The sequence below is a fragment of the Sardina pilchardus genome, chromosome 8 (genome assembly GCF_963854185.1).
Source record: "Sardina pilchardus chromosome 8, fSarPil1.1, whole genome shotgun sequence".
NCBI classification, from domain to species: Eukaryota; Metazoa; Chordata; class Actinopteri; order Clupeiformes; family Clupeidae; genus Sardina; species Sardina pilchardus.
The window spans coordinates 20,968,894-20,991,236 of record NC_085001.1 but is presented as its reverse complement, the minus strand read 5'-3'; the positions used below and the strand labels follow the sequence as shown (position 1 = coordinate 20,991,236).

Genomic DNA, 22,343 nt, shown 5'->3' with positions numbered 1-22,343 from the left:
ATCCTTACCTAGTCTCCATCAACCAGCAAACAACACACATGGCAACTAGGCACAATCTACGGTCTGTAAATAGCCTCTCCTTTGCTCTCCTCTCCTGTGAGTGTGGCCTCTCTCACACATATTTGTTTTATTCTTTCTTGCACAACATGTTGTTTAAACAGAGGGTTCTAAAGCTGATGTGTAATAATCACGGTTGCTATCTGTAACGTGAGCCCAGTGCTGTAGTGGCACATTTATATTTTCTGCATGGAGTACAGTGCTTCTGTCTATACTTGAATCACTTGTAAATATAAGTTGAACTGTGTGTTTTTCACAGATGTATAAGTGGGCACAAACATGCCCTTTGTCATTTGCTAGAGTGCACTGCGGGAATCTCATTTAAGTGGGCCTGCTTAAATGAAACAATTACTCACTTTTGGTTACGTTCGTCTCATGCCTATACTTTGGTTGTGTCTTATTTTTTTTTTTTCAATTTAAAATACAGTAATATGAATACGTTCAATTCAATGTAATATGTTTTATTGCGTGAATCTTAAAGATATTAAGTCATGTCACTGTTGCCATACTGTAGAGTTGTTGGTATTATTATGTTCCAGTTATAAACGTGGACTTTCTAAGTTAGTTGTGCATAAGCCCTAAGAGGCTGTGTGACCCTTGCCTGTAGCCATATAAGCTGTATCTGTCTATGCTTTACGATGTTGTGCTGTCAAATGTCATGTTAACTAGGGTGTCATTTACATGTTTATGATATTCAATTTATCCAGCCGATTCTTATCCTCTGTAGTTTAAGTGGAACTGAGATGAAAAGTCTATATCTGAACAATGAGTGTTAGCTGTCTAAACGTAACAATCAACTCATGATTAAGAACTAGTTAAAGCTTTGCATTTTTATGTTGTCTCTTTTTTTTCAACAAAATGGCACATGTCCTCTGTTGTCATTGTCATCATGATTAGAGTCAAGTATCCATTTCGTTCATGTACACCATTGCCGGCCGATATCAGTGTACTCATGAAGTATGTACAGTACTGCATTTTCTGCTTTTTTTGTTCTGTTCTTCTGGAAATCATAACAAAATAAAACATGATCTAAATAATGAAACAGGTGACAGAGAAGTCCCCATTATAAGGAAATAAATGCATGCCACTCCATTGTTGGATCTGGGATCAAATGCCTGCGAGCTAAACCAGAGGTGTAGCACATGTGAAGCCTTCTATCAAGCACATAATAATCCATAGATCCTCAACAACTGGTAGACATATCAGCTCAGATTATCGTAATAAAATACAGTATATGTCTGTAGTGAGCTTCTCAAACTTAAAGCTCTTACATGCATGTTGTGTAAGTGCAATACAATAGAAATGGTAAAGAAATGAATTTAACTTTGGTTTCATGGAAGTCTTCCCCGCATGATGCCATCGATCTGAACCAATCGCCAATCACTTGTTTCAGGGAATTTTTCACTAGCCTTACACTATACAGTGTAAGGGCTCACTGCAGTAAGCTCTTCCTCTTTTAGACATTCTGAAGCGACCAAATGGTCAGGCTCAGGGAATCTTAGAGGCTCGAGAGGGTTCATTTCTATGGTTAAAAGACACCAGGATCAGTGTGGTGTGAGCGACACACACATGGCTAATGTGTTTTTTACTGGTTGACAATGTTTCACAAGCATTGTGTACAGTTCGACACATCTGACCTTTGGTTTGCAGCGTCAATGAATGATGGCAGTTTGCTGGCATTGGAGGGTCACTCACATTCCTGAAGCCAAAAAGCACAGGGCAGGCTAAGGACTTATTTGTGACATCCCAATTATACAATTGGGAAGAGTGTCTCCTGAAGCCCAGCTCACGTTTAAACATATACAGTATGTTCTATTGAGACACCATGTTATGCCACCCAAGAGGCAGGTGAAGAGGGGCAGGATTCTCCGCTACAAGCAGCCAATATGCACCGGAGAGAGCGAGAGTGGCAATGGCTTGCGAGTTGGGGAGGACTGGGCTACCCGACCTGGATGTGCACTGCACACCAGGACACCAGGTGCAGAAGTGCAATATCTGGGACTCTCACTCAGCACAGTGTGGGGGCAGAAGGCTGGCGAGAACTTTCTGGGCATGCTCCGCATGTAGGCATGCAACACATCTGTTGTGCCCATCCGTGATGATGGGGATAGCACGCCCACATGGAGGAGGGCATCGGCGGTAATCTGCTGCTATCGTAGAGTACAGTAGATCTTCTGGATCTTTAAAAAGGCAATAGCTTTCAACGGGTGAAACGTTTGCGAGGCTTTTAAGGGGAACTGCTAGTCCGGCGTTCTGTGAGCTTTAACTTGCTGACGGGTTGGAGCTTCATTCTTCGAAGTTCGAGAGCTCGAGGGTTGCTGAAGAATGAGAAGAGGACTAGTTTATCGCAGTTGGCCCTTATAAGGTTGTATAGCCCACAAAACATTCCCTAAGACGGATGATTGGAAAGTAGTTCAGATCAGTTACACCATGCAGGGATGACTTCACACTGGTGAACTTCGCATGAACTTGACTGAAAAACAATAGCTTACTGCATATGAAATCTGTATGCTTATCACTTGTGGATGACAGTCTTATGTTATTTACAATAAGTATGCACATCTCTGTCTACAAGCTACAGGACTACTGTCTCATTTTCACAATTAAAGTGTATGGGTAGCTAAGGCTTTAGTTTAGAGCATCCAGTCTTTTGCAGTAGATTTGAAACAGATAGAGCAGAGGTGCTCAGAGGTGGGCAGTTACATTATTTGAATTCCCCTGACCTCAACCTTTATAAGGCTGACATATTTAGTTTATGCTGGACTCACACCCCTCCTCCGCACAGGTATAAAGATTTTATTCCTTTATTTACTATCCCTTTTTCTTTTTCTTTTCTATTCAGTTTCATTCATGCTCATGTTGGCTTTTCACCCGTTGCTGCATTTTTTTCATGTCTGTGGAGCCTTTGTTTTTTTTTTGTTTTGTTTTGTTTTTCGTTTTTTTGTTGCTAGGACAATTTCTTTTGTGTTTCTGTTACTGGATGTTTGTCTGTCTCATCACATTGATTCCTCCTCCAACTCCCATCCTCGCAGTGATTTGACATTCCCATGGATACCCTTCACAGATTCCCGACTGAAGCATGCCATATCCGTCACGGCATGACAATGCATGCCTTTGCATCAGGCTACTGCCGCAGATAACTAATTCTGTCTTTACTTTTGTCTTTCTTTTCCCATTTTGTTCTTATTTGCACACTTTGTTGCGTCTCCTGCCTGTTCTAACACAAAAAACATGAAAAAACCCGAAAAAACCAAAACCAAAAAAAAAAACCCACTGAAATCATAAACTCTAAACTCTTATCAATCCCTGCGCTGCACCACACTTTGCCACCTGCCGGGCCGTGGCTCAGGCTTACTACCGACGGCACGACCTGCCAGAGGAGCGAGACAACTGGGACCTGCAGCGGGAGGTGGTGCGGCAGCGATCGCTGCGCAGCAAGCGCCTCCACAGCATCCCGGAGGTGGCGGAGGACGAGGCGGAGGGCGGCGGCGTGGTGGTGGAGGCCATGGGCCAGCGGACGCGCTTCGAGGACCAGCGGCCGGGCACGCCGAGTCGGGGCCCGCGCGTCTACTATCAGGACTCCCGGCAGCATAACCGGCTCTCCCCGAGCAATTGCATCCGCCGGCTGCAACGCCAGCGCTCCTCGCCCCGCTACTCCTCCCTGGACGAGCGGGGGCCCGGCGGACTGGGCTGGATGAGCGCCCGACAGGCCACAAAGAGCCCCGACAGCGGGTTAGACTGCGGCAGCGAGGAGGAGGGCTCGCTGGGGTACCGCGGCGTGTACACGTACGGCGCGGGGAGCCCCATGCGCGTGGGCATGGGGCCCGGCGTGCGTCTGATCCACTGCGAGGGCCCCGTGGAGCGCCGCGCCCTGGCGGCGGGGAGGAAGAGGACGCTGACGCGGCAGAGCAGCATGGAGGACGACTTCCTGGACGTCAGCATGGACATGCGGAGCAGGCGCGGTGGCGGCGGCGGCGACCTGGGAGGCTACTACGATCACCCGCATTACCGTCAGCACTACCACCAGCACCCTCAGCGCCGCTTCCAGAGCGAGGGGCGGCTGACGGACGTGGGCAGGAGCTACTACAGGGATAATAGGGCACACTCTGTGGCCAGACTCAGCCGGGGAATGGACGAGCCTCTGGTGTGTGTGACCGACTACAGCCTCCGACCCGCTCCCACTCACACACCCACCCTCCTCCCCTCCCCCACGACCTGTCACCCTCCTCCTTCTCCTCCTCCTCCTCATCTATCTGCTGCTTTAAGTTCACATTTTCAGAGCAGTAAAACCATTTATCTTTTTTGGTGTTTATTTTTCCCGTCAATCCTGCATTTTCCCCTTGTACATTTGGTAATGTATATTCTTTGTTGTTTTTTTATTTTTATTTATGTGTGTTTATTTTATTCTTTTTTTACAGCTCGATCTGTTTGATTTGGATTGACGTTGACTGAATGTTACTACATGTTCATTGGTTTGGTCTTCTTTGTTTCGTAGATTTCTTTTTATTTTACCTCTCATGTGTATTGTTTGTTTCTTTTCCCAGGATGTGTAGTGAAATGTTTTGACTGTAGAATTCGTTTACACATTTTGTTTTTTTTTACCTAAAGGCCATTGGATTGAGTTTCTTGTTTCTGTGATTACAGCAGTCTAGAGTTGGCATAATACCTCCTCCTCTTTATCTCTTCCTTCCGCTCTCTCTTTTCATCTCTGCAAAAGAAAAAACAGAACAAAAACCGAGATGGTCTTTAGTTAAACATTCAGTTTCTGCCAAAACCCTACCCATGTTGTTGTTGGGGCTGTGTTAACTGATTCTTTTTTTTTCTTGGTCCCTGTCCTTGACTGTTTGATGGTTTATCTTTGTTTTATTTATTTTTTTGGGCAACACAGAAATTCGAACATTTTTGCTTGCCTACCTTTTGTGTCCTTCATAAAAGTCTACCTCATCTGAATATCTTTAACATGGGATGTTTTTCTTTCTCCTTTTTAAAGATTTTAGGAAGCTCCCAATCCATGGCACGCCTGGATCATACAGGCAGGAGGTCGGCCCATGGCTGTGCCCCCTCACCAAGACGCCCCATGATGGTTCCTTCCATTGGTTAGTTTGGGTATCGCCCCCCTGCCTGCCCCCAACCAATCTGCTTTCAACTCCTAACAAAACACTGGTGCTGTGTTTTCTAGCTCCCCTCCCCTCTTTTCCCCATATCTCTCTGGTACTGTGTCACACTGTGTACTCTCCCTGGATAATTGATGTGTTTAAGCTGCTGTCACTCAGTATGTTTTTGTGTCACTATTAGTATTACAGATAAAATGATAGACGCATGGGCAAAGCAAGTTTATTGTGAATATCAAATAACAGACTGAAGAAAAGAAAACATGTCGGTGTCTGTTATTAGGTCTTCCACCTGATAGTCAGTGCATTGCTGTTTTACATTCCGAAACTCCAATTCAGCTCTTGTTGGTTGAAGTTGCCTCGCAACGGTGCTCTAGGATCAGTCTAATCTTTGAGTCTCTTGACCAATGTGACAACGAATAAATAAACTAACTGATCCTAGATTGGCAGTAAGGAGCAACTTCACCCTGGAGAGGTCAAGTGGCTTCAGACTCCGCCCACTCTCATCCCATGATCCTTCACCCACAGGAAGTCCATGCCAGGTGGGTGGGGTTTTGACAGGAGTAGGGGCTTTGGCAGTAATGCTCTGATTGGTGTTTCCATAGAAATCACCATGGAGAATAACAGTGAGGGGAGTGAGGTGAACCTCTCCCCTGTCAAGGAAGATGTTTACTATGGCAGTGTAGCTCGGCGCAGGAATTGGCCCCCACAGCGATCAGACCATCGATATGGTATGTGGTGCGGCACACCTTCAGAGAACAACCACAAACAAACAAACAAACAAACAAACAAACCAACCAAACCAAAGGGCAGCGCAGGTGTAAGATGTCATTTTTAGCACATATGATTTTTACCGATTGATTGTAGCAGTTAATATTAGTTCAGAGTTGATGCTTTTCTTTTTGCTGCCAACTTTATTTGCTTTTCTTCAGCCAGAATAGCAGGATCAAAACCTGTCCATTTTTAGGTCTATACTATAGCATGAACTGTCAACTACAAAATAGTCTGAGTATAAATCAGACCTACTGGACACAGGCTGTAGGTTATTTCCTATCCTGATGTGATATACTGTAGCAGTATATATAGAGCAGACAAAGTGGCCTGCTCTCTTAGTGATGGATGAGTGCTGCCCTTTCTCCCTCCCCGTGTGCCTTTGTGTCGCCCCAAACCCAAGAGACTGCCCCTGTGCCTGTAAACTACCCCCGTCCTCCTCCTCCCACCCTCCTCTCTTGCCCATTCCCCCCCCCCCCCCTTCCTCGATATGTATTCCCTTACAAACACTCCATCCCTACTGCTGCTCCTCTGGCTTGTTCTGCATGAACGTTTGTCCACTCTGCTGTTTGGTTAAGCAAGTGCATGAACGCAGTCTTTCCTCATTAGTGCTCTGATAAAAGGGAATTTCAGTGAGGATAGAGAATCCTATCGTAGCAGGTATGATTAACACATAAATAAGATCTCTTCAAACTTCATATCTGTGTCCAGATATTATGTTGGCACAGAACTTTACGTTGCATGAATTTTGCGTGCCGGAATTTTATGAATGAATTTACTTTATTATCCGATCTTCGGCAGTGAGATTTTATATGCTCATTTTCCGGCATCAAACTGCACTGCATGTATAGTTGCGTTTAGACAATAAGGTGTGTGTGTGCATCAAAGACTGTGTGTGGAATGGCTCTGGCTCAAATCGCTGTTGAGTGCAATTGGATTCACTTCAAGTAAGCATCACATCCATTCTGCAGACAGCTGTTCACCGTTTGTTTCTACCGCTACATGTTAGGGTGCTGCTGTGAGTTCTTAGCGTAATTAACTTTTGCATTGTGACACCATGATGGTTGTCTGTATTTCTGAGTGTGAGTGACATTTGATCTGGATAAAAAGCATGTGATCTTAGATATTTAATCTTCATACAAATGTACCACTTTGCCACAAACAAACACTTTCTGTCTCAGCACTCTGTTTTAAAGCCCTCCCAACTCAATACAAATGGCTCTTGATTGCAAAAGAGTATGATTTACACAGTGGCTGATGCAAGGTTTGAGGTTTGCAGGTGCAACATCAAAATCCTTTGCATTATGCCATTTTGTTTTTGCGTCTCAACATTGGCTTATTACTAAACATAAACATGCATTATTATATGGGCTTTACGGCAGTGTGCTCTAGTATGCTGCATCAAAGCATGCATGTGTGCTCGCTGAGGCTCGTTGAAATGGTTTCAGTAAAACAGCAATGTACACATTTTCCCCCTTTGTCTTGTGCATGGCTGGTGAACTCCTATCCTCAATTAGTTGCTCAGTCGGACAAGTTATTGAACCCCCCTAGTGGTGAGTCAGATGAACTGTATTTTCCAGACTGCAAGGTGCATACTCATACACTCAAGTAACACACTGAATAATTGGTCTTTCCCTGCAGTTTTTGAAAGGCCCTGGCATTAAAATCAAGGATTTTTTTAACATATCTAAATCCATTTATCATTTCTAGTCATTTTGCTGGCCAGCAGACCAAGACAGTAATCATTCACTGGTTGGCTAGCATGATTGTCACAATTAATCAATCTGTCAATCAAACACTTAGTAATTAAAGGCTGTGTCATGTTAGATTAGATTGATTAGAGAGATTTTTTTATTTAACATGCAAGTTTCGGAAGTTTGAAGCATTTAATGAAAATCCTGTTTTTCAAACAAGAAAAAGCTCCAATGATATGGGGTAACAATGAGGGGGTTTGGAGCATTGAGATGAGATGACTAATATTCTAATATTACTAATATTCAACTGGCATAACGTAGTATGGAAAATACGGCCACTGGTGTGTAAAGTATGTTGTGTGTACTGTGTGTTGTGTCTCTAACTCTGTGAATGTGTTAGCAATATATCCCTTGCATAAATGTTATCAAAAAGGGCTGAGCTCGTTTTCATGAAAAATATTTGTATTTTGTATACATGTACGTTCTACATACCGGATATTTTTTTTACATCTTGTATCGGAAGTCTTGAATCCCCTTATTATTTGTAATACTAGTCCAGTTTTGTCCAGTTTATGGAGTTTATGTATTTATGTGATCCGCTGGCACTTGTTGGGGGGGGCATGTTCATAGCCCTAGGTGACAGAAGTAGGGCCAACTGACACTGTAAACCCCAGCCATTTTGGATCTTAGAGCAGCAGTAGCTTGGTCTCTCTTTCATTTCAGATGGTTATGGTGGACGTGTTCGCCGCTCACCAGAGTACTATGAATCTGAGCCAGAAGACCTCACTCGAATATTTGTTGCCCTGTTCGATTACGATCCACTCTCCATGTCCCCAAACCCCGATGCTGGAGTTGAGGAGCTGCCCTTTAAGGAAGGCCAGATCATTAAGGTATTGGCATTTTTATATTCCTATATTTATATTTTATATTCTCATTTCATGACCGCATTTTAGTGTTTATAAACTCCTCATGACTCCTAGCTTTGAATATGAATTATATGTAAGAGTTTATAAAATGTCTTTCTTATGTATGTACATTGAACAAGAGTATGAACATGGCGGTTCTCTGTATGCTCCCAGTGTCTTAATTACTCCATAATTATTTCCGTAGAAGTACCTCCGTATTGTGATTGAGGTTTGGCTCTTGTGTATGTGGTTGGAACTTAAGCCGATGAATGAACCTTTGCTTTTCGTCATCAGCGATAGGGGGTCCTCTACAATCTCTCTGTCATGCTTCTGTATGCTACACCGTGCCATTGTTTTTTGCATTGTTGCCCGGCAGTGTATAATGATATTTACACTGTGCGCCTGACTACTGAACTTATGCCCTGTGTCATGATGCAGGTGTACGGCGACAAGGACACAGATGGGTTCTACCGAGCCGAGATCGGCGGTCGCCGGGGACTCATCCCATGCAACATGGTGTCCGAGATTCAGACAGAGGACGACGAGATGATGGACCAGCTCCTCAAGCAGGGATTCCTGCCCCTCAACACTCCGGTGGAGAAGATAGGTGCGCCAGCCCGAACACTCCACTGTGTATCTTCCCGCAAGCGATGCATGTACTCCCTCTCTCCACTTTCCTGTTCTCTCTGAGGTGTCTCCATGGCTGGCTTTTCTGCTCCCAGCTGCTACCTCTCTCCTCTGCAGCAGAGACCTGCTCCCTTCTTCTTTCTTTTCTTCCTCTTATTCCTCTCTTTGATCATCCTCTTTCTTACTGTCCCTTTGTCTGCTGTGAGGTAGTTTCTCTACACACCGCGCTCCTTCTCTCTGTTGCTATTCTTTATATCCTTGCCCCCTTTGCTCTCACTGTTCTGTTCATTATCCCTGATAAATGTTTTGAATGCGGCATCTCCTCTGCCCAGATCTTTGTTTAGCAGTGAGCGTGTGAGTGTGGATGCTCCTCAGCCTTTTTTTGAGTCTCCTCTGCAAGTGAATGACACCTGTGCTTTACCTCTTCCCTCTCCCTCTCTCATTTCCTCTCTCTTTCTTCCACTCCCTGCCTGTAAAGTCAACTGCAACCGCTTCAAAGATGGCCGCTCAATAAACCGCAGGTCCCGAAAATCCAAAAGAGGTCTGTTCTTTCCCCCATTTCCTCCCTCCCTCCTTCACGAGTTAGCCCCATGCACTCGTTGATTTTCTTTCTTTCTTTTCCGCTTACTCTCTTTCCTCTTTTCTTACTGACGTAAGACACAATAGTTTCCCCACGTTACCAATTCTGGAATCAATTGACAGAGGACGTTTAGCATGATTTGCCTGGTCAGAAGCAAAACCAAGTACAAGTGCAAGATGCAGGTCTTATACCTGAACCTTGCTCAAACTGTTAGCGATGCATTTCCAACACCCGGTATACGGCAATAATAATAAAACACTGTGGATGAGATACTGACATACAAGCAAATGATTTTCCGAATCAGTGTGTTTTGTATGAGTATTTACCATTAATTATGTTGTGCTGTGCAATCTATGTGCCACGTTCTGTATAATTTGCAGAGCTCAGCCTGTCACAGATCCAGATGTTAGAATGCAATTAACATATAACTTTGGATGATAATAACAGTTTCCTTTTGTCTGACACTCCTCCTACTCCAACCCCCTCTGGTTTGCTTCTTGTGCGTCAGAGAGGAACAGACGCAGTGGACGGCAGCATCCTGTCTCCACCCGCAGGATGGTGGCGCTGTACGACTACGACCCCAGAGAGAGCTCTCCGAACGTTGATGTGGAGGTAAAGATCACTCCACACTGCACAGCACAGCACATTTCCACACTCACATTCCCAAAGTCCAGTCTTAAAGTTTCATATCGGTTCTCATGGCTTCCAGCCTGTTTTAGCTTTTTATCTGGCTCCCCTACAGTAGGCTCTGCCAAAACAGGCTGCAGGCTGAATGGCATCGGGCTTGTAATTTATCATCCACTGTACTGGACCATACCACACTCAACACACTCTACTACCACCATAGGCCTACCGCCCATAGATGCCCATGCCTTGTTTATCAGGTTTATTTCACACAGTTCTTACTACATATAGGAAAGTGTGTGCGTGTGTCTATGTCAGTGTGCCATGCTCCTCGTTGTCACTCACTTTCATCCTTTACGTTGGCACTGTCTCAGACCCACTATGGGGGCACCAGGCTGAGTGAGGAGGTGAGTGAGAAGGAGCTCTACTGTGAGGACGTGTCCCAAATGACACCCTATTCCCTACCCCAGACACTCAACCCCTTTTTGTCAGTTAGTGCACCCTTTGCACTCCTTGTTGTTGTCCTTGAGCATGGAAGTATATAAGAAAAATGGTTTGCCTGGATTGCTCTATGAAGCCAGTCATAAGGCCTTTAGGAATGCTACATAAGTAATTATAATGACTCATGATAACCCTATAACATTAAAGACACTAATCAATAATAGAGTGTGAGAGAGCAGCTGCTATCCTGCTAACCTCACATGTACTGTATTACAGGAGATTTCATAACCAAGTAGAATTATAACGCATGGTTTGTACAAGTGACTTGTGGTATTATGTGGCATTTGTCTAAGGCCCTATGGTCAGTGGCTTCAAGCAACCAAAACATCCGTGTTCACTCAGGGCAGTTGGGAATAATGGAGGTGAAGAATTTGCAACACGTGTGTTCCCCTTGTTTGTTGCTGTTGTTGGCTGTAGTGCAGAGGAGGTAAGGGTTGCACAAACAACTATGCTTGTGAACTCAACCCTCGGTCGTTTTTTTTCTGGGTGGTGCCTTACCTCCTCTGTAGATTGTGTGTTGAGTGGTTTCACGAATGTTCTCTGTGTTTGGGGATCCTTCAAAAAAGGGTGGGGTCTGATTATATTTGACGTGTTAATAATACAGTTATATTTCTGTGTGGCTCCTGCTTGAATTGACTTTTAGTCACAGTTTAGTCAGAACACACCAAATCATTTCAAGTGTATGTAGGATTTCAACATTTTGTTTTTGTTTTGTTTCATTTGTTTATGTAAACCTCAACCTCCTCAGATGTGTGTTTTTTTCCAGATGGCTTACCTATTTGACATTAAGAGATGTTTTTCATCTCCCCAGGCTGAGCTGACTTTCTGTGCTGGTGACGTAATCACTGTGTTTGGGGAGATTGATGAGGATGGTTTTTACTATGTAAGTATCAATCAAAAATTTAAGTAGCACATTAAAATACAATGCCAAGATGTCAGCACCCTCAGCTAAAACACTGATAACAGAATGATAACAGGCTTGTCATAATGTGGGGACCGTAAACCAGATATTAAACGATTAGATTACATTTTTTACATAACATTTGTACAATGTATGTATTGATACGCTTTTTTTTTTATATATATATATATATTGGTAAGATATTTATTCAGTTTTATACCAGGCAACATATTATGTGAATTATTACAAGGGCTAGTCTCCCTGGAGCAACTTAGGTTAAAGTGCCTTGCTCAAGGACCCAACGGTGACAGCCAGGAAATCAAACCCACAACTTTAGTGGATACTGCATGCTAGCCTAGCCCCTTAACCACTATACTACCATTGTCCTATATGGATATCTTCAAAATGGCAACCATATGCAATAAGTAATTGATGAAAAAAACCTAGTTGGCACAGTGGCGTGACATGATTTTTGTACTGTAAACCCTTCTCTCATAATCTACCTCACAGGGCGAACTGAACGGACATAAAGGCCTGGTCCCCTCCAACTTTCTGGAAGAAGTGCCTGAGGATGTAGAGGTCTATCTGACAGACACTCCATCTCGCTACCCCCAGGATCACCCATCAAGGACAAAGACCAAAAGGGTACATCATCTTAAGCAGTGCTAGCCCTCCTGTCATCCATCTACTCTTTGTATCTTCTTTATCGCTCTATCTCTCCTTTTTATCCACTTCTTTTTATGCCTCCTCCTCTCCTCTGTATTTGTATTTTTTCGTGTTTTTTAAAATCTCGCCCTCTGTGTTTCTGTCGTGTGACCAGCCACTTGATTATAAAAGGGTTTGTTTTGGAAGTGACGCAGAAAAAAAAAAGGCCAATGACACAGACATGTCTATCGTTGACCTTCCCAAACTCTTGACTGTGGACCATCTCAGTATTAATGTTAATATGTAGAGGTGGTGGATTGAGGGCACCAAACATGGGGATTTGTTATGTAAAAGATTCATAAAGAATTTGGAGCGAAGAGGATCTGGTGAAGTTATCTTCCCCCAGCTGTCCGCCAGGCATCTTTGTGTCATGTGTGAAGATATACAGAGAAAGCACTAACTTCAACATTGTATTTTTTAACCCCAGCAGAGACACTGAGCATTGTCTTAAATGCTTTATGGATATGGTCTTGTTTGTTCAAAAAACGCAGTTTATAATAGAAGATAATAGTTTTGATGTATTGGAAGATGAAAAACAACTAGACTGTAGTCCTGCATGTCCATGATTTTAAAAAAAGAAAGAAATGCTTGAGTTTTTGTTTTCCTTTTTTACACTGCACCAATTTGAGTCTAGTAATATATAAAATATATATGATCTTTTGTATATGTTTCTGAGAGCAATGTTTTTTTTTGTATACTGGTAGCATTGTCAATTATTCAGTTCAAAGAAAGTCTCTATTAGAAAGAACTGATCAGAAGAAAAATTATATTCATAGATGTAATAGTAATGTAACTATAACTGTGTGTGGAAAAAACAAACAAACAAACAAAAAATGCGGTTGCGAATTAATGTTCTACCCTTATCAACAGGAGTCAGCCGAGATCTTGTATTTGGTTTTCTCTGCGACTGTTTGGTTCTCTTATCATATTTCATTGTGCAAACTGTTGAAAATGCCATCACTGCATTATTTATTATTTTGTATTTCTTTTTCTCACCCGCTCGGCCAACACAGAAGAAGAGTGTTCATTTCACTCCGTAAAGGCTCAGTGGCCGTCACGTAAGTGAACAACCGAGGATACCACTGTTACGCTCTCCTCGTCTAATGCAGATGACATGGGTCCCCTTTAGCTCCTGGTATGCAGCAACACACACACAACTTACAGTACACACACACAGACACACACACAGACACACAGACACACACACACACACACACACACAGACACACACACACACACACACACACACACACACACACACACACACACACACACACACACACACACACATAAACACACAACACACAACACACACATAGACACACACACAACGCCTCTAAACTTATTTAGCTTGTTAAACTCACACATACAGTATATGCCATTTTCTCATGCACCTATAGACATACTTGATTTGATCTTGAGATTTCAACTGGGGCTTGATAGCGTACATTTGGTCACCCTGGCCAGTGCATTAGACAAGAGGCATGGTATCTTCCGTTGTTTCTTTTGGGTGTTGTACATTCTAATGTCCGTCTTTCATAACCAGTAATACCCTTTACTGTGACTCATGAGAAGCTTCAAGGCCATAGTTGCACATCTAAGGTTCAGAGTTTACCCACCCACTATCCCTAACAACTGTGTGTAGTCAATTAGATGAGAAGCTATTGGCACTCGGACTGAAATTCTCCATTTTTCCTTCCCCCCACCACCCCCTCCGCCCACCTCTCTCCGGTTGAAGTAGTGCACCTTGACATGCTGCTATGAAAGTAAACAACTAAAGAATAATGAAAAAGTCTTGATTCGAAAATTTGTACTAGACAAAAAAGATTTGTCCAGCAAGTAGTTTGATGCTGAAGTTAAACTTGAGTATGTGGGGTGCACTTTTTCTTTCTCATCTACAGAATGGGTAGTTTAGATGTAGTGGTCGTTAGTGACATTCTCCTTTTATCCCTACGTAGAGAGTGGCACGGGTTCCTAAAAGGAACGTCTTAGTCAATTAACATGAGATTATTTTTTTTTGCATTACAACCTGACACGTTCAATGTAAATCTTTGTTCATTTCTAACGAAACGTTGTCACAAAACTGTTCAATTGGGCCAACCTAACCACAATGTTAGGTCATGTACTGTACGGTACATGTCATAATTTGCTGGTAAGTCAAACTCTATTCTATAGTTTGTAAATTTGGTAAATAATAGCTCTGGGCATGCCAGACCTCAACCAATTTCATTTTGACCATTCTGTTATTACAGTCTTAAACACACTCTCATGTTAATGGCCTTCAAGTTGGAGAATTCCTCTCTGAAGTGCAATGGAAAAAGCCTTTTAGCTCATGAGTACAATGGAAGAATACTTTAGACGATAAATGTTTTTTCCTGTTCCCCACATGTGTATGACTGCCTCCACTTTCTAAGGGAAACTGTGTGTCATCTTCAATGTCCCTCAAAAGAACAAGTACTTAATATCAGATTTCTTTATTTTTTTTGTGTGTGAAAGATAGTTGTTGATACATCTCCCTTATTTCAGTAGCCATTCCATGTAGCTGAAATAGTGAATATGGATAAATGAATGCAGATTTGGGACCAGACCTGCGGCTGTCTCCCCAAGAATACATAAATGGTCAGGTTAATTAAGCAACCGAAGCCAGTTTTGGGAAAGATTCGTATGGAATTGCTAAGGGCAGAAAGACAGTTTCCTTCAATAAGGCCCCAATCTCTAACTGTGATCCACATAATTCTCCAGGGAAATAGCCACGTGTATAATACTGTGTTTATAAACCCAGCATAGTACATATATAGTGGCTGTATTGGGACAGAAAAGTTGCTAAGACCAATTTAGAGGGGTTGAGATTCATTTTGAAGTGAAAGTTTGTTGAGAGACAAAAACAAGGCGGAAGTGCAAGAGGAGGTTACAGTTCAAACAGAAAAAAATTGAAAGGAAAGAAGAAAGGAGGGAAGGTAGGAAAGAAGGAGAGGAACAAAAAAAAAAAAAAAAAAGAAAGACATTTTTGCTAATTCCCCTCCACCTGAACTGTCCCCTACGGGTCTCCCATTAGGTCCCGCTGGACAAATCGGGTCCACCCAGAAGAGCAGCAACCCCACCCGTGCGCCCTCGCGACCTGGGCTCCGGTGCTGCCTCCCTGGGCTCCGGCAGCCCCTCGAGGGCGGCGCGCACCGACACAAAGACAAAGGGACTGCTCTCCAAAGGGAAGAAACTCTTGAAAAAGCTTGGAGCTGTAAAGTAATCTCCCTAAACTCTCCCTCACTTGCTACTGCTACTTCTACTACTACTACTACTACTACTACTACCACCACTACTACTACTCCATTCCTCTCCCAACAAAGGCAACGGCGTGTAATGACAACACACGAAAACACCCCAACTAAAAGATGAGAAGCAAAAAAGAAAACATAAGTTCTATCACTGCTAGGTGCTCAAATGTGGGAAATGATGTCTTCTGTTGTTGCTCCACTTGCAGTCTTATGCTAAGAGATAGGGTGGATTAGAATATGAAGCAAGTAGAGGAATGTCGTCAACACTTGGATGTTTCACGGGATCTGTTGAGTTCTGAGATTATCTGGAGAAGTGTGTCACTCTCCTGTTGTTTTATTATTATGATTATTATGATTATGATTATTATTATTATTATTATTAAGGCAGCAACGGTATCATTTATTTTATACAGAGGACATTGAGATTCAGGGATTATGAGAAGGTTTACGCATAGTGATTACGGCAGGGAAGACTTGTGCGTGTTGTATACGTTCGTTGTCAAGCACAGAGACGCAAGGTCGGGATTGAGGAGAGCCTTCTCTCGCTCTCTCAGGTCATGAATGTACAGTCCGTTGCTCTCCGAAGGTGTTGAATAATGGCATACAGTACCTCCAAGAACTACACCTACACTCAGCCCTCAAGCCTCCTAGAGTCAGGCTGCAGATTGTCTGTCCATGCCTGGTTAGACCACAGTACACCACGTACAGTGTTTACAGCCAACTACCAATCTACCCAGTGCTTGGATGGATACTATGGAACAAAAAAGATTTCTACACACTTTATAGTTCTGCTCCGGTCATTACATGGTTAAGTTCTGCACAGATCAAGGTTGCGGTCTACTTTAAATATACATGAAGGCTAAAAAAAAAATCACTGTCTGCCTAAAAAAAGAGATATGAATAGCACAATAAATGCCCTAGCACAGAACAGGAACAGGGTTTTGGGGTTACTAGAATTTGAGGCTTCCTTTTTTGCTTTTATTTTTTTTGAAAAAAATAAAAAGGGAAAGACGTCTGCCAAACCCTGCCGAGCGAGGCTAGGTGAGCAGCGTTGGATGGTCATGAATTGCCTAGTGTGACTCTGCCTCCATGTATTTGCCTTATAATTGCACAATGATTTGAACTTTTATTCAGTCTGGTCTGTGGTGCAAAAGGTTAGTTTGTTTGTTTGTTTGTTTGGATGTGTGGTGTGCATTCATGTCTCATTGCATTCTCTCTGGAAACAAACAAACAGTGAGAGAGAAAAAAAAGTGTGTTTTACCGTCACGTGATACAGTGATGTGCTGCTTACTGCATCCCCACGCTTGTCATGTGCTTTTTGGTGGATGTGATGGGACATCTGAATTTCCCACCCTTTATGCCCAAACCTGCTCAGCACAAAACAACTCTGTCGTTCCATGGGCCTTATTCTGGTTTGGCTGCCTATATGCACAGACTAACACTCTGCATTGGCACCTGCCAGTATAACTCATATTTTTATAAAGCTGTATCATCGCAGGCCTGGTGGTGTTTGTTTAGTTTACGTAATGCAATGTCTTTTTGCTCCTTCTACCCTTCCATCTGAGACTTAGATCAGTGGTATGAATGATCGGACCAAACCCTGTAGTGACAGCCCTGTGACAGGTGGTATGTTGGCTCCGCAAGCCTACATTCAGTGTGTGTGTGTGTGTGTGTGTGTGTGTGTGTGATATGACCCTTTCATCCCCTTCCTTGCATCCGGAAGCTTCGTTCATGCCAGTCCATGCTCCCTCAAGTCATTTACCCGTATTAATTTCTACCTGCCATACCATAGTCTCATCAGCTTGTAGGAAAGTGATGCTTATTTTATGAATGACAGTTGTCCTTAGACTTTAAGAGATTTGAACCGAGACTGCCAAAAAGGAATGTATTAAAATGACATTCTGTATAACTTGTACAATTTTCAGCCAAAATATTAGGTATTCAGAGTCACTGGAATAGCTACTTTTTTTGCGACTTACAGAACCATTATAAGTTATAACCATTATCGCTTCTATGTATTGTTTGAGTGACTGTTGCTCTTTTTGTACTTTGTCCATTTGTAAATTCTTTTTAAATGTTTATACTTGATTTTCAAACTGCCTTTTTTGTACATTAAAATTTATAATCAAAATGTGCAAGCTTTTCCCCATGGTGTCTTCAAACCATAATGTTTTAAAGTCTGCAGTTGTGTGCTAGCTTTATGAAAACAGATATCAGCCTATATTGATGGTTATAAAATATTGTGTGGGTGTGCATGTGCAAAATTTTGTAACAGAATAAATTTGATATTTTGTAAAAAAAAAACAAAAAAACAATTAAACAATTTGTGTCGTCGTTTTATTGTGTACCACAACATGTGTCTGGCTGCCCCAGATGTAAAAGGGATTTCATTGTTTGTCTTGACTTTATACATCAGCGTTGGAGACGTTCGAGGTTGTAGGTACAACGATTTGCCACAAGATGGCCTCAAATAGAATGTACTGTACATTATGAAACTTACGAACCGTAACACCAAAGTTGTTCTCATGCAAATCAGTGCTTAAGGCGTATAGCTATAAAATATATACTGTATATATACATAATAATCTCATTCGAAATGTAACATAATACAAATGTTCAATTATTTGTTCACGAAATTTAATGACAAAGACAAGACATATGACTATGATGCGCCGGTAACACAAGAAGTTGTCTGAAAGTACCAGATGAAACAAAATATTTCGTCATGAAAACGTAAACAACACAAAGTGTACCGTTGTAAGGGCCCCACCTTACTATGTCTCAGTCCCTCTACATGATGACTTCACATGTGATTTCCCACGTCTGTCCGTCAGAACGGCCCATTTGCGCACCAGTGCAGGAGGCGGGAGGCAGAGAACTTTCCTGACCACGACAGTATGAGGAGCGGAGCGCAGGCCACTGGTAGCGCATCATCAGTCAAACCCACTTAGCGTTCAGCTCTCACCAGTGTCTCAAATGCGTGGATAATAAACGTCGACGCAAGATAGAAACGGATTACTGCCTTGGAAACGCTCGCTGGTATACGAATTTTACATTTAGTCCGTTCCTAAATAAATCTTAGTTTGTGGAAGTGAACTGCTCTACTTTTGAGTTGAACATACGTTTCTTTTAGACTTAGTTGCTGGCATAACTACCTGGGAATTGTATCGACTTCTTTGGACAATGCCCTAGGCTGCGGGGCGCATGTTATTTCACTTTTACGTATTTAATGACAACTTCGGGCATTTTAACTTAAAAAAAAAAAAAAAACTATGGACCTGCTGTACCAAGTTCTTCCTGTCACCACGTTTATGAGCGTTTTACAGGTAAAGAAGTGCATGACACTCGGTCTTTGATCAATCATATTAGTTTGCTTTATGATATATGTTCTAATATGTTTCAGTCTTTATTAGTCGGTCGTGTACTACTTTGCTCTTTTAAATATACAGGTCCGTGGTGACGCAGTGGCACCGTCCAAGCATCCAGGTAAAAGCTGTCTTCATTAACAAACTGGCGGCTTGCTTTTTATGTCATCTTAAGTGTTACTTGAGAACTCAATTACAAAGTTTATTTTTGATCATTATTAAATTAGCCTAATTACTTCTATAGGTTAAATTCAAAGTCTGGTCAACATATGAGAATACAAAGCGGATTATGAAACTATTGCCAATTGAGTGTGTGATTTAAAGTGACTCCTGATATATCGTTTAGCAGCAGAAGCAAGTTACTAATTTTGCCATGACAAATATTATTGTGACCACAGACCTCTCATAAACGTTTAAGGTGTGTCTGTTCAGACTGGTGACATTCGTTCAAGGGTTTGAAGGCAAAACAATATGCGACCAAATAAATGAAGAAAAAACACTCCCATATTCATTATTTGATTACATATCAGATGAAGTTGGCTGTTGGGTTATATACATAGTAGGCACATGAAATATGATAAAAGCCTATGCTGCAAAATTCCCAATTGTGTGTTTAAGTGAATTGATAGAAAAACAACATTGGATTGTAAAGAAAATTGTTCGCACGAAAAACACGTGGCTTCCTCAGATCTTTCAGCTGAAGCGCCTCTCTGAGCAGGACTGTGAACACACCGTGGATTGGTAATCGGAAATGTAAGAACAAATGTCATCAGCAGTGGGTGCTTTAGAAGCCCACGGTGATCGCCACACAGGCGAGGACCAGGCCAGGGCCAACATTTCGCTGTAGAAGTTGCGTGGGGATAGCGCCACATTACTACTCCCCGTACCCAATCTCTGTTCCAATCTGGACTGACTGTGGCACACTCCTCCCCCTCCAGGCCTCCAGGTGCTGGCCACCGCCTCTCACTACTGGCCTCTGGATGCGATGGACGGGATCCCGGAGCTGTGGGACAGAAATGGGAACAGATCAGGTCATATTAATGGGAGTAATATAAGTATGTGCGCTACGCTTCACGCAGCAGTATAGAACATTCAGACGCGAACTCACCCATTTTGCTCTCCGTCTCTGGATCTCTCGCTTTCTCATTTCTCTCCTTTTTTCCTTTGCATTCTCAGAAAAAAAACACTTGATCTTTGACTATGAGTCTTCTTCCATCTCTCTCTTGTCGGTCTATTTCCCCGCTGTCTGGATAAACACAGACTAAGATAAAGAATGGAGTGGAAGCCAAGCAACCCTCCCCCTCCACTCCGCTTCAATCTCTCTGATATCTGCATGCACTGACAGCTGTTATGCATTCTTCCCCAGTAACGTCGTTGTAGGGCATGGCGGGTTCTTCTCTGGTGGTGCAGCTGTTTGCTGGGATCAGACTTGATTGAACTTTCTGATTTCCAATTCAACTTTCTGATAGAGCCTCAATGTTGTAAATAAAGTTATTGATAATTTGAGGAAGCGCCACCTGTAATTAAATGAGCAAGGGATTTCCTGCAGCCTCTGGAGTATGAGCTAGTGTTTAAAATTCCTTTTCCACATACTGCAGCAAATTAGAGGATTATTTTGTTTTGGGCCTTTCTTGGCAACCAGAACGTTCTGTAGGAAGAACCCTGGAATTTGTTCACAACTCTGTATGGCTTGAGTTCTTTGGACATTCTGGTCACATTTAATGATTTCCAATCATCAATGTGTAGATTCAGTCTTCCGTGAGTGAGCCTCCATGTTTTTTTTTTTATTGTTTCTAATTCGCGGTCCCCTGAGCCAGGCCTCGTGCTCTCTAATGCACACCAGAGCAAGAGACTTTGAGGAATCCACGGGGTTTTGGTTGGAGTTTGCACATCTGTGGTGGCCTCTGTGCTTCCCCACGTGGAACACAGACACTGCCAAATCCACATTTCTTTTTAAAAGAGAGCTTTTTTCTCTCGTCTCGATCAGTTTGATGTTCCACTAAATCAATCAGGCGGTTGTTGAAAGCAAGTTACATTTAACTTGTGGTGTGAGAAGAACCGTTTGGCCATGGTCACAGCGGTTCAGATGTTGTCCTGTCTTGGAGAAGAATCAGCTGATGGACATGTTATGTGTTGTGAAGTGACGATTGGTGAGAGTATACTTTGCCGCTGTTGCCCTTTCAAAGAATCCACTCATGCACCCCCCCCCCCTCTCTGTCTCTCTCTCTCTCTCTCTCTCTCTACTCATCTATCCATTTATCTTTTTGTATACATCCATCTTTCTTGTCCTTATCTAACATCACTGCCACCATCTGAATGTGTCTATCTGTCTCCATGGTCCATGTCTTTGTCTTCTCTCTGTCTAAGTTCATTTGATCTTATATTTTTGTATGTGTACAGTGTTGTATGTGAATCACACATTTGTTTCTCTCCTTGTATGACTTGTTTATTTGTTTGTCTGTTTGTCTGTGTTGTTTATGTGTTTATGAGTGTGTTTTCTCCATGTCTCCATCACAGCTCTCAGAATCCACAACCACACTGTGCTGTCCACTTCTCATAACTCTTCCTCTGTGTATGCCAATGATTCTGCCTACACTAACATTTCTGCAACAGTAGGTGAGGACAAAGAAAAACTCTTTCCTGATTCACCTAGTTGAAATGTGCTTCAGGGTCCAAATCCAATTCTCTCTGCTCTGTTCTATTTACCTTTGGGGGGGAGAGGAGGCAAAACAGTCTTACATGATTTCAAGTATGATTTGCTGCAGTGTGTTTCTTTTGTTGATGGAATGCTGAAATGCTTCAGGATTTGCACCAAGGCACAATGACCATTTCAAAATAACGCCAAGTATTTGCGTTGCTGTGTTGATACTTTTGTGCTAGTTGATTTCCTTTTCACGGAATCATCTTGAAGCATGATTTATTTTTCAACAAGATTTCTCCATGCATCTTTACATACAAGAACCAGGAATGATCATTACAAAATTATCAGGTTATGATATTTGCTTAGACAGGTGTTGAGAAGTGCAACAGTTCCTATCCATAGAAGATAATATACAGCCCACACAGTAGCCCATACAAACCTGGTTAGTTTTACCAATGTATCTGCCCTATGTACAGTATGGTACCTGTATGCTGCTCAGGCCCATTGACAAAGTCATTTATGGCAATTGTCATACTGTATAAGCAGAGATGCTTATGTCCCTTATAGGCTACAGTATGTTGAATTACAT

At 42.5% G+C, this 22,343-nt stretch overlaps 2 protein-coding genes across 8 annotated transcripts in view; both read left to right on the top strand.

Annotated features, from left to right (window-relative positions):
* The window catches only part of LOC134088964 (RIMS-binding protein 2-like), a 37,758-nt gene extending 19,687 nt beyond the window's left edge, over positions 1-18,071 (top strand). The window contains exons 14-20 of the mRNA XM_062543195.1: positions 5,048-5,153; positions 8,357-8,523; positions 8,977-9,145; positions 10,254-10,357; positions 11,682-11,753; positions 12,282-12,416; positions 15,532-18,071. Coding sequence (XP_062399179.1) covers positions 5,048-5,153; positions 8,357-8,523; positions 8,977-9,145; positions 10,254-10,357; positions 11,682-11,753; positions 12,282-12,416; positions 15,532-15,720 — 942 coding nt within the window. The 3' untranslated portion in view covers positions 15,721-18,071. The remainder of the gene's footprint in view (positions 1-5,047; positions 5,154-8,356; positions 8,524-8,976; positions 9,146-10,253; positions 10,358-11,681; positions 11,754-12,281; positions 12,417-15,531) is intronic.
* A 572-nt stretch (positions 18,072-18,643) lies between these two features.
* The window catches only part of adgrd1 (adhesion G protein-coupled receptor D1), a 58,660-nt gene continuing 54,960 nt past the window's right edge, over positions 18,644-22,343 (top strand). For 3 of the 7 annotated variants that reach the window (XM_062544047.1, XM_062544046.1, XM_062544045.1), the window contains exons 1-4: positions 18,644-19,074; positions 19,198-19,234; positions 20,052-20,168; positions 21,631-21,729. In XM_062544047.1, coding sequence (XP_062400031.1) covers positions 19,021-19,074; positions 19,198-19,234; positions 20,052-20,168; positions 21,631-21,729 — 307 coding nt within the window. In that variant the 5' untranslated portion in view covers positions 18,644-19,020. The remainder of the gene's footprint in view (positions 19,075-19,197; positions 19,235-20,051; positions 20,169-21,630; positions 21,730-22,343) is intronic. The other 4 variants (XM_062544052.1, XM_062544051.1, XM_062544048.1 and 1 more) reach the window with 3 other exon arrangements.